The 12,523-nt window shown below is 43.5% G+C and overlaps 1 protein-coding gene across 1 annotated transcript in view; it reads right to left on the bottom strand.

The window, feature by feature from the left end:
* The window catches only part of AGPAT3 (1-acylglycerol-3-phosphate O-acyltransferase 3), a 48,763-nt gene that overhangs the window by 13,776 nt on the left and 22,464 nt on the right, over positions 1-12,523 (bottom strand). The window contains exon 2 of the mRNA XM_082490222.1: positions 2,092-2,318. Within this exon, the coding sequence (XP_082346348.1) occupies positions 2,092-2,269 (178 nt within the window). The 5' untranslated portion in view covers positions 2,270-2,318. The remainder of the gene's footprint in view (positions 1-2,091; positions 2,319-12,523) is intronic.

Genomic DNA, 12,523 nt, shown 5'->3' with positions numbered 1-12,523 from the left:
CAGACTACCCATCATGAATTACATGCACTGCAAAGGGCTTACGTGGAGGCCAAAGCCCAACAGACCTTTTTTCCCCAAACGTCTGCCACGAACACTGGATAGAGTCTGTCTCCTTCCCCTTCTGAAGCTGTGCTTTATGCATTTGAGAAGAGATAGAGTATGAATAAAGCCTGGTTTTCAGTGGGCTACAGTACATAGCCAGACACGCAATCACCTGTGTATGTACCCCTGCACGCCGATCCTCTGCCAGACAGGCAAAGCAGCTTTTGTTACAGACAGCTCTGACATGAACACCCTCTGCCCAAAACTACACAGCTTGGAGTGAGCAAGCAAAATGCGTCATTCGGAACAGACCAGCAACCTACAGGTTCATTGCCAAACGGTTTCCACATAATGAAATATATTTCATTATGAATGGCAACATTTGAACTGCTGCACTTACACGGCTTGCTTAATTCATTATAAATCACAATTGACGTGCATATTCTGTCAGCTCTTCCATTACAGGCCATCAGCACTCTGCAATCCCATATAACATTTACGTTAATTTTCATAGTTTAATTTCTCAATCATTTAATTTATAATAGGCTACACAGGAGGGGTTATCCTAGGTACGACCCAATTATCTACTCAGCTTCTCCAAACCTTTTTGAACAATAGTGTAGGTTAATTCCAGTGTATGCAAGATATAAGATAACAGCATTTAAAACATGATTTTTCCATGCACAATGCTAACTTGTAGAAAGCAAGGGTCTGAACCTACAAGTCTTACAGGCACAAGCAGCTCATACCCTCAGAAAAGCCAGACGATCAGTGCAACAATAGTTTTCAAGATGAGATCAGATTCTAGATTATTAAAAACATATTAAGAAATTCTTACAAGCAAATAAAAAAAAAATTCCATACACCCTCACTCCCCTCCAACCAAGCTAATTTTGAAATTTCTATCTGTAAGTTCTTCTATTACAATACCTTTTCTCCTGACAGTTTGCCTGCCACTCTATTTAATTTCCTTTCTCCTGTGCTTCTCAGAGAACATTCTCAATATGTAGGACAAGAAGCACAGGAAGGACAAAGACAACAAGCTTAAACAGAAACTGAAGTAGATACTTTGGAGAGTTTTTGTTGGTTGTACTTCACATCGAAGATTTAAGAAATGTGGGTGCCTGTCAGTGGACCGCTCAACTGTAAGTATTCATTTAGGTGACTCATTTACCCGAAGTGGGAGGTGGATGCTGAGCTGAGCACTAAGGTAAGTGGCCACGCGTACTGGGAGGGGATGGAGAACGGAAACAAATTAGATGATTCACTGCTGAAACAGGAGGTGACATTTGGACTAAGGAGCCTTCTAAACATTCATTTCAGAAATCTAATCCCCTGTTAAGCTGTATGAGGAGAAAAAGAAAGCCATCCACAGGGAGGAAGTTTTGCAAAGGTCTGAAAGAGCAGAGCAAAGCAGCTGCACTCACTGTAAAGCTGTCCTGCGGGCAGAAGAAGAAAAGAGTGACAAACTGCTCACAAGAGGAGACGCTGGCAACGTAGATGGACACTGTAGGGTGTAAGAAGACTCTGAAGTTGTCACACGCTTCAGCTATAGTCATCTACCCTAGATACTTTAAGACAGATATCTTTCTCTGCAGATCGCACAGTCAACTTGGGCTCCTAAGTAAGTGGTCAATATTGTACATAAGCTCAATACCTGAAGCGGCCTCTGTGAATTCCCCCTTCCCTGTCACTTAGCACAGGCTCTGATGCTGGATTAAGATGGTATCGAGACAGAATTGGCAATTCCTACCAGTCAAGATAGGGCTGGGGCAGCAGGGGGGGAGCTGTACTCACTTTTTTGAATAACAGAGTGACAGTATGTATCAGTCCCTTGACTTTTGTACGTTTTCCCAGTATTTCAGAAAAGATAGCTGCTTTGAACTGCTCTGAAAGAGTCTACATCTAACATACCACTTCTCTCTCTCTCATGTCTGTGTGTGCATACATATCTGTGTATATATATTTTTTCTTAAATTAACAAAAAAAGAAACAAAAAACTTTCCCTTCCCCACCCCCAGCCTTCACATCCCCTTCAAGCATACTCACGGCTCCATAGCGAATAGGCAAGGCGACAGTTTACTCGGCGATAAAACTGCTTGTTTATGGGCCAGAGGACTAGCGTGCATAGTTGAATGAAGTTAATGATCAGTCCGCTCACAACAAAGACGAACCCAATGAGGAGGTGAACTATGAACTGGGTCTTCAGAAAGGCAATGAAGCCCATGATAACCACTCAGAAGCGCGTGCAAGGGCCGTCACTCAGAATAATTGTCCTGAAAGAGAAAGAAAAGGGTCAAAAGGAGACTGGATTTACAAGCCCTGAGGAAGGGCAAAGCGAGAGCCCTGAAACAGTCCATGCAACTTCAGCAACAGAAACCCAATCCAATAAACACTCTGCTATCCAAGCCTGCTTCATTCAGGTCTTCACACAATAAACTGTTGATGGTGCAAATCACTTCCAAAAATAGTAAGGAATCATTATTTACAATTTACAGCCCACTAGGAAGATTATTGCTTGCTGAAGATGAATCTCACACCTCTTTTCAAACGAGGACCGTATAATTGGACTTAATGCTGGGAGGAACACAGAGCCTCGTACTCAAAGCGAAGCAGTCGAGACCCGATCGGTAAACAAGCTGCTGTACCTTCAGGGGCTGCTGTCCCTGAACTGCAACAGGAGCCTCAGCCCCCCGCACCCAACAACTGGCATGCCCAGCCTCTGGAGCCGTGTAAACGAACCGATGCCTTCCTGGCCTGCCTTCAAAGCCAGCGCTCTGTACACACTCCTGATCAAGCACCGAGTGAGGGCTGCCGGGGGGCTACAGAGACTTTGTTACACATTTGCTTTGACTAGAATAGTACAGCAGTCCATCCGGGGAGCGGGCTGTTCATCCCGCAGTGGATTTCAGGATGAAAAGAGCAGGGCTGGTCACACAGAGCGTCAGTCTGGCAAACACTAAGGGATGGAAATGGAAATTAGGTGTTCCCACAACCAAAGCCCCTGCTGGGGCAAGTTTAGTAACTTCTCACTTTGTCAAGGCACAGTTCCATGATCAAATATACCAGTTAGCGTAGGGAAAAAAAGTAAAATAATAGAAAAACCTTAGGCTATGTAGCAGTATAAACTTGATCTGGAAAAGGGCTTTGGCGCAGAATCTTGATTCCACTGAATTAGCCAGAGCACTTAATTCTGAGCACGTCATATTTATACCAGGTGCAGAAAGATGAGCGATGTCTGAACCAGCAGAAAGTCACAGTAGCTTGGACAGACAAGTCTGATCCAATACAAATCCTGCCAGTACAAAGCTAACCCAGTAAAATGTACTTACCAAGCCACCAGACGACTGAGTTTATTGCAAACTCTGCATTATCTGGCACTGGCCTTTTTGACCCGTTGGGTACTAGAAGCCCTACAACTAGGCCAACCAGGCTGTCAAACCACAGCCTCAATGTCTCACCCAAAAAAATAAAAGCATGACCCTGATTTTCTGCCACAGCCAAAGCTTGCTGCCAATATTTATGTTCAGCTTTTACAAGTGTTGCAAATGACCAGACCCACCAGTAGATGGTAACAAATACTCCTGACAAGCCAAGAATCTGAAAGTGATGCAGAAGCTCCCGATGCCCGAAAATAAAGTACCTGTCAGCTGTGAGGAACAGAACCATTTTCATTTCCCACCTGCTTACAGTATGGTGCTATTTATAAAACTCAACAGCAATTTTACTAGTGAAAGCTTGTTTTCTACCGTCTCTTCTACAAATCAGGTACTGCCTTTCAAGGCACAGTGTGTCTAGCTTCTGCACAATTAAAATCTATTTGCATCATTAGTAATTTACCTACTTCAGAAGCACATTACAGAGGAAAAAAAAAACGGCTGTTGCAATACAGCCACTATTGTGTCTACCACTGAAAACAAAGCAAAGCAAGCTGAATAGGCCGATATTGAAGCATATGATGAATAATCTAAATTCACCCATTGTTTTCCTGTAAGAATGGAAGAAACATTTCTTCCACTAGCAAATTACTTTAAACAGCTGTTGGAAAGCAGAGACTTGTGTTTAAAAAGAAACAATTGGAACCCTTCTTCCTCTCCCCTTCCCAAAGGGTTGCAGGGTATAGTGGTCTCATACAGTCAAAACACTGCACCAGCGTTCACAGGTACAGGACATAGCCATGGTACTCGGTGCTTGACGCTCTAACATAGCAATGGGATCATTTATCTTTTCCACTGGCATGTTCTTTAAGTCCTTGTATTAAGTACTGCCAAACACGAAACACGAGTTCTTCACTTTTAAGATCAGTCATTCTCTTCATCTGGTCTCTCCCAAAAAACAGTTCAAACAAAACCAAAAAGAACAATTCCTTTTCACCCTCTCCCCACATAACTATTTCTTGAATCCCTACTTGCCTTCCATACAGCCATCAGCTTAGCTGAGGACCGTCTCTATCGGACTCATTAGCCTAGTACTTAATGCCTTTCAGTGCATAGCTTGGCCCCTTCTGGACAAGGGCCCAAAGCACATAAACGGCAGGAGGAAGAACGGAAATGTCAAGTATTACCCTCAGATAAAATGGTTTGGTTCCACTTCCATAGCTGCTTGGCTTTGAGCATCCAGCACTCTGGTATTTCTCCCTTACATTAAGGACATCGCTGTATTATGGACCCAGGCGGCCACATCCCTTTTTACCAGGCAGGAAGCTGGAGACACTGCAGCATGTGGCTTCTCCCGCTTCGTTACGTGTGAAAAACAGGATTTATCACTCGTGCGCCGATGCTGTGCCCCGGACGCTGGGCACCGTCTCACTCTGGCAGGACTCCAGAGCTGCACAGCTCTGGCTGGCGACACGGCACAGCTGCCTCGTGTGCCTGCACCTGGGCTCACTGCACCCCTGGGCATCTGGGGACCGCAAGTCTTACCAGTATTCCTATAGGGTAAAGAGAACAGCAGCCAAAGCATAGCTGGCTCCCCTCTGGCACTTTTTGAGGGCAGCAATTGCCCAATTGCTCCAAAAAGCACAGCTGGTTTACTTGTACTTTCTCTTAAAATGGACAGGGATCAACTAAAAAATGGCTTCATCTGGTTGTCCAATCCTTCCAGTTTCATTGCTGGATACAGAACCTGAGTGTGTCCCTTTTGCCAATCCCTCACTTGATAGTATTTGACTTTTAAGATAATTAGAAGTTAATCTTAACACAGGAATTTTTCACTTTTCTGCATTCCTGCCCATGTAGGACAGCCAGGCGATTCAGGGACAGGCCAACAGCTGGTGGTCAGCAGCTGTTTTGTTGGATACCACGGTCAGGCTGGGGAGAGGATGGGGAAATCAGTATTTGCTGGAATGAGAAGCAACACTTCTTCATCTGACTCATATATTAAGATCACCTAAGTGAAGTGTCTGGAACGTAAACATCTGCCCTAGCCTAAGACAGCAAGTCTCAGTACTATTCGTTTTTTTCTTTTTTAAAGTATACCCGTATCATGTGCATATTCAAAGACCTGCTGGTTAAAATCCTTTTTTCTCCCTTCTTTTCCTGTCACACCTTGTAACTTCACAACTTTGACCTTTCACCACAAAACTTCCACTTCCTCCTGTGCAGCCACACTGGGAACTGTGGGCAGCTTTACTACCCTCCCTGCTTTCACATCCTCGCCAAGTGCCTGCTCTCCACAGCCACGCTGCAGGACAGCACTAGCGTAAAGCCCAGCTCAAACCAAAGGGCACCCTTCCATTGCCTTTTAGTGCTTTATCTTGCAGGGTCGTTTGACTTCCACGAAGTCAGAGACTGCTCCCCATAGGATTGATCTTTATCTTCTCTGATGAGAAAGTTCTTAAATACTTTGCATCCTTCTGGGCTCCCTCCCTTATTTATATACCTCTCAAGTAAAGGACAAGGAGGCAGATGTCCTACAGATTTCTTGGGTACAGAGTTGCATCATGAGGCTCCACGTTCACATGGAATCTCTGGTACCTAAAAGACACTATGCGCCTCTCAATAGAAGGAGTAACACCATCTTTTTCCTTTACCCAGCTTTCTATATTCATGAAAGTCCTAAAGATTAAACTGCTTTGAGACTTCTACCTCTCTGCTAAATGCTGCTGAAATGTGCCACCAAGTTTAAAAGCCATTAGAAGAGAGAATGACAAAGACAGCGTGGTTGCATCAGCCTCATTTCATTAAGAAATCAGGTGAAAAAACACAGATACACAAAAGTGCACTAAGCGTCTTACAGCCAGTTCATGAAACATGTAGTTATTTATGAACTCAAAATTAAAAATTAAGCCATTAATCATTCTATAATATAGTATTTTCAGTTCGAACTCCAGGTTTTAATTAGTTTATTGCTGTCATGTGTGTACTATTCCTCTGAAGGTCATGAGGTTAGCATGAATATGAGCATGAAATTAGAAATTGGTCCACTGATTCTAATATTCCAACCCAGTGAGAATTAATGTTCTCGACAGCAACAAAAACTGTGGCTGCCAGTACTTACATCTTCAGCCTTTTGCCTTCAGTTTTTCTGAGCATGCTCTGTTCCCATTTTCCAGCTGCATCTGCTCTACTGTACCATATTTATCTCCACTTAGAAAACTAATTACCAGCATCTCTTGATCTGAATGTGTTGCCCCCACCCTGAATTCTGGTATTTTACCTACCTCAAAACATTTTTGCTAGTTGGGGAATTGGGCGAGACCCTTACGATACTTAATTCTACCGTTTACTCTCACATTTCAAAATGCTGTATTTTTCAGATTGAGCTTGGTAAGCTTCCTTGATCTATATAAACTTGACAAACCCTGTCTATGAAGAAAGGCTAATAATGTTGCAAATTCAAAACAGTACTAAGGCATTTTGTTGGCCAACCTCATCAAGAGTTTCCCCACCATTTTTCAGAATTCTACAAACTCTGCTCATTGAAAACACACAAGGAAAATTAAAAACTATTTTTTATCCAAAGTGAGAACTATCTGCTTCATGTGTACAAGGTGGACAGGTACAAAGAGCAGCAGCCAGGGGATGAAGAAAACACCTCTCCCGTCAGTATACTTTCTACCCGCCAGATTTCTCTGATCTTACAAGATCAGAAAACCCAAGATGCTAAACCAGCTACCCAACAGTTGAGGCAGAGATGTGAGGGAAAGCTTTCAATACCATTGACCATACCTGCTCAGTGGATAAATAAAAGTGCAGGTCCCAGTCTGGTCATTCTTGCACCCCTCAGAAGTACTACATTGCCACGGGTGCAGCAGGTTATTTTCCTGGACATTTCTGGGACATACCACACAAAATTACTTTGATCATCTTATGAATCGCATTCAGTGCTTAGAAGTAATTACCTCAGTTACCTCTAAGAAACAATTTTTCCTTACAGAATATGTAATACTTTTCTAGCTAAAAGACGAAAGTACTGTGGCCATCCAGCTTTTAAAAGTGTACTGATATATTCATAGCAAATACCTGTGATACAGGAAAATATTCAGGAAGAAAGTAGGTAACTGATGGTCTTCCACTTCTCGCACTGTACTGCATCTCTTCCTGGGATGAGGCATTTGGGAGCCTGACCCATGTGATGCAAAAGCCATATAAAACCAATAGACAGAGTATTTACCCAAGGCTTTGCCCCAGACTTCAAAAAAGCAACCCAAGGCTCCTGCCCCCTCTGCCATGGCACCACTAAAAGTAATCTCCACTCAGGAAGTATAGTTTTAGAAGAACCACTGGCAACCACAGCTGTCTAAGTAGGCTAGAAAACAGCTTAGATCAACAGCAGTGAGTCAGTATAGGTAATAACCAAAAGAAAGGAAATAAGGTATAACAACAGTTTTGGTATCCATTTGAACAGTCTGTACTCCAGATATGCTGTAAAAATAGACAACTATTCAATCACATCCCACACAGCATTACAAACTGTCTACTACAGACCTAGCGTTTTAAACCTAAGCATGACAGGAAGATTATCTTAGTTTCTCACACAATATAGGCCTAATTTCCCTGCACATCCCTCAGTGAAATTCAAGGCTGATTCAGAGTTCATTAAAAATCCTGCTTGTCATGACTTTCTAAAATCGAAGTGTATGGAAGAGGATCTCAAGCCAACGTAGGTCACAAAGATGCAAATTTGTTTCTGAGTTGCGAGAACTAGGAATATGATCTCAAAAAGAAAAAAGCGTTCCTGAGTTACCATCATGGAATTAGATAAGAACTTCTTCCTCAAAACTTTGTCAATCTTGGCTTTGAAACAGCACCACAGCCAGTTTCTAGAACAGGTCAAGAGTAAAAGATTATCACCACTATCTGTCTGAAATATATTCATTATTTTGGTCTTGATCTAATGCCCACCAAGTCATAGAAACTTCCACGAGAAAGGCTGTGGGAAGCCCTTTATGTGCTCAGGGCACCCGAGCCACAGCCAACACAGCCTGCACTACAGAGAGCATCCATAACAGGTCCACACCCTAGCAGGACTTCAGCCCCAGTGCTCCTTCCATTTGAAAATGCGGGGAAGCTTCCTATCAAGATATGGGTTGGTCTAAAAAAATTAAATCAAGATAACCAGTTGTTTAACTGGTATTTTGTAGATAGAGTATCACAGAGTATGTACACAAAGCAAAGAAAAACATTCAGACCACTCCATGGAAACACAAAGGGATAAAACAGCTCTTGATACGATGTATCACTGCACTTCAGGGGCAATTTTCCCTCTTCCTTGCCCTAAATGAAGTGTTACTGACATGGTTAAGCCTCCTCGCCAGCTGTGGAAAGCACGGTGCTCATGCCTCTGCTAGAGATGAAATTACATTTTTTCTAACTTGTTGCTACAATATTACAGCTGAAAACACAAGCAATATTAAAATGGCTAGTTTCCAAATTTAATTTCAACCATTTCCTTTTATCGTACTCGGCACATACAAAAAGAGCAAGTGTGCACAAATTCGATTTCTCCTCAGCATACACATTCAGTTAACTCAGCCTCTATTTAAACAAATGGATCAGATAACCAAAATGAATCCTGACTTGCTTAGAAATCTGCTGGCTGCAAGGCAACCAGCACAAGGAAGTAGAACTGCTTGAGAAACCTTCCTCACCGCAACTCTTATCGATGAAAAAAACAATGGTGTTTTCATAAGGACTTTCCGTTCACAACAGGGAAACTAGAGAGATTCTGGTGCAAGTTCACTGGGTAAAACCAGCCCAGACAACTTCGCTGTCACGGCTGAATATCACTGAACTAGGCTGACATAATTTTTTCTGTAGAGCACTCTCACCGTACTTGCAAAACGCCGCAGGATTCTCCGGTGAGCTTTCCAGTGAAGGAGTTCCACTACTTCAAAACCTGTTTGTGCATGCATGTAACTTGTTTTTATTTCAGGAAGACAAACATTGCCTTATGGTTTAGTAAACTTAGGACAGCTTCTATTACAGTATGTCATTTACAACTGCTTGTAGGTGTTCGCGTGCTGTTTCTCCCCTGTATACACGCACGCCGTTTGTCATCAGTCAGTCTGCAGTCTGGCACTTTTGCTACAGTATAAACAACATGTAAAGTTAATTTGTCCTAAACCTATAATTACAAAACCTTAATTGCATATTAAATTTAGATTACTTAATAATTTGCAAGCTTGCATCACTTCTCATAGATAAAGATGGGGTTTGTGGGTACGTGCATATTTACAGAAATTTGGGAGAGCCCTTGTAGAACTGACCCTTAATAAACCTTGTCCTAAAGTTGAATATTACTGATTACAAAGATTTACCCAACTGCAAGCACTTGAGCTCAAGTTCTTTCTTTGATCTTCTTGCTATCAAGAGAAAAAAACAAAACCATAACTGACCTTGTTCTACATGGCATACAATTAGCCTCATTTTGAAAACCAAAGGCAGGTAGACACACATTACTCCTGGTTCCATCTTTAGTGGAAGGGGGGAAATTCAACAGTTAGGAGCAAAAAATAAGAGGTTTTCAATTCTGGTCTCCTGAACAAAAAAGAAATCGCACTTGAGTAAGCCTTACTGCAGCAGAGCTAAGCTAAACTGCAAGTAAATTTTAATGCACCAGCTGCCCCATTAAAGGGTGCTAGTAACCCCAGAGCACAACAGGGGTCCCACACCCCTCCCCAGCGCTGACTGCCCTTCCTGGGGGCTACACAGGGCTGTGTGTTTGCCTTTGTCTGCAGCACTACAGAAGCCAACCTCCCTGCTGCAGCCATGCACGGAGACGTCAGCCATCGACCCAGGGCAAGGGGGAGCCGTGTTCCCACCAGCCTGTTGGCACAGCAAGACACAGCAGGAACGGATCTGGCTCTTACATGGAGGGAGAGAAGACAAGCAAGACTGTAATTTAAAAGAAAAAGGGATAAAACCAGGGGGAAATACCAGCCCACAGCAAGACATTTTACGCTGAAATGCACGAGCTAGAGCAGTGTTATATTCTGTATATTTTAAGAACTAAATAGGAACAATTATCCAGTTTTGCAAATTCCTTGTGGCTCCAGACAGACAGTTAAGCATGACTCACTCAGAAACGGCTGTCAAACACCTTCTGCCAGTCTTGCTCCTTCTCTTGGGAGCTTTTAAACCTCCCCCTGGCCCTTTTCGTTTGTTTGGGGGCAGCTATTCTCCCCCCTTTGCCACTTTATCTGAAACTCTTTCAAGGGAGAAGAAGGATGCTAACACTTGCTAGCTCCCCAGTTCCCTGTTCCTTCCCTCATGTTATCCTCTCCTCTTTTTGTTACGCATGCCGGCAACTTCCCAGACCCGTGCGAGAGGCCTGCTGTGTGCCACAGCGGATTTATGCCATTCAATGACTGTGCACAGCGTTTCAGGCATTGCCTACCCATCTGGTATTCACTTGGTATGTCAACCCCAAGTTCTGAAAAATGCTGTCAAGTTTCCAGCTTGCGCAGGCTTTGAGAGCAAAAGCAGGCTGGGAGAAGCTCTTGGACAATGCAGCACACTCCAGCAGGTCTAACAGGTCCGCTCCAGTTCTCTAAAGGACAGCCAAATATTTTCTGTCCTGCTAACTGCTCTCTGCAATTTCACTCCGAGTGCAACGGCAGGGTGTCCTGCCCAATTTCAAGTGTGGCAGATGATGGGCAATACTGGGATGCAGTAACTGCCAAGCAGTACTGGGATGCTCTTAGTGCTAAATGCTCCCTTTCTCTTCCCAGACAGGTTCACTCATTGGTGATATCTAAGAAAGGACTCCAGTGGCAATTTTGGTAAACACTGCGCATCTCTTTACCCCTACACCCAAGGGGACAGACACTGGTGAGAGCGAACAGCTAGATGGAGCTTACTGCATAGGCCGGCAGCAGCTCACACATCATTTAAACATTGCACTTGCAGTGAACGAAATCGCCATCAGCATCACAAGACATTTAAGCAGGTTTGAATGCTCGTCATGAAAAATAAGGCGAAAACCCTCTAATAACCGCAGTATCTGCATGCTTCTGACTTACTCCCAAAGTTACACTGCAGGCATGGGAAATCTTTTCCTTAATGACAACACACAGCTTTATGATGTTGTAGATGTAAAGCACATCCCCACAGGCACCTGTCTATTGTCTGCTTGCTTGTGCTGCTCGTGCTCTCTGCTGCTGTCTAAGCCCTGACTTCGGAATTTGTGTGTAGCACCACATTGATGTGGCTTTAAGGTTTCTGTGTCTCAGCTGGCCAAAGTGTGGGGTGGACAGAGTGGGGCAAGAGCCTATAACTGTCCACAGAGATCTGCTCCGATAGCCCCCCCCCCCTCCCCCCACCTCTTCCTTAAGCCTCAAGGAGAAGCTGAGACCTTCCTCTCTCACAGAAAGGAAAAGATATAAAATACTTCTCCCTTATGTAGCAGCAGGATCAAGTGACTGAAAACACGCATACCCCCTCCTGGGGCTGGGGCTGAAAAAAAATATTTCCATTTTCCCTGTGACCTCTGAGCAAGGGAACAGGAAGCAACATACTTCTCCCTGGAAGGAAAAGGATGGAGGGGATGACCCATTTTAGCACAATGTGGGTGCTCGAGGTCTTGTAGAATTGGTGGGTAGCACCGTACTGACACCCCCAAACAATGCTTCTCAGCTGACAAAAGGGCAGAATTCCACACAGGCATGGTTTGGAAAATCACTTTGCTTATATATATATACACACACACACACAGAGATATATGTATAACATGCTCAGATGTATCACCAGCTTCCAGGATAGTAGTTGTAGGCTTGAAGGAATTTCATTTTAACCCAGTAGTCATGTTAGTATTTGGAAATAAACAGTCCATAGAAAATTAGCACTGTAATCCGAGAAAAGGTGGGAAGTGGAAGCCAGGAGAGCATGGACTCCATGATTTACAAGTAATGCCACAAGGCTGGGCTAGCCATAATCAATGTTCTTTCTCAAATCAGCTCATTATTTATTCCATCCCACTGCAGTTTACACACCTATGCAATTGTGACACAGCATCTGTGATCCCACAAATCTATGATAAA

The sequence above is a fragment of the Vanellus vanellus genome, assembly GCF_965231255.1.
Source record: "Vanellus vanellus genome assembly, chromosome: 1".
Classification (NCBI taxonomy): Eukaryota; Metazoa; Chordata; class Aves; order Charadriiformes; family Charadriidae; genus Vanellus; species Vanellus vanellus.
The sequence above is the reverse complement of the archived record's forward strand: the minus strand, read 5'-3'. Positions and strand labels throughout refer to the sequence as shown.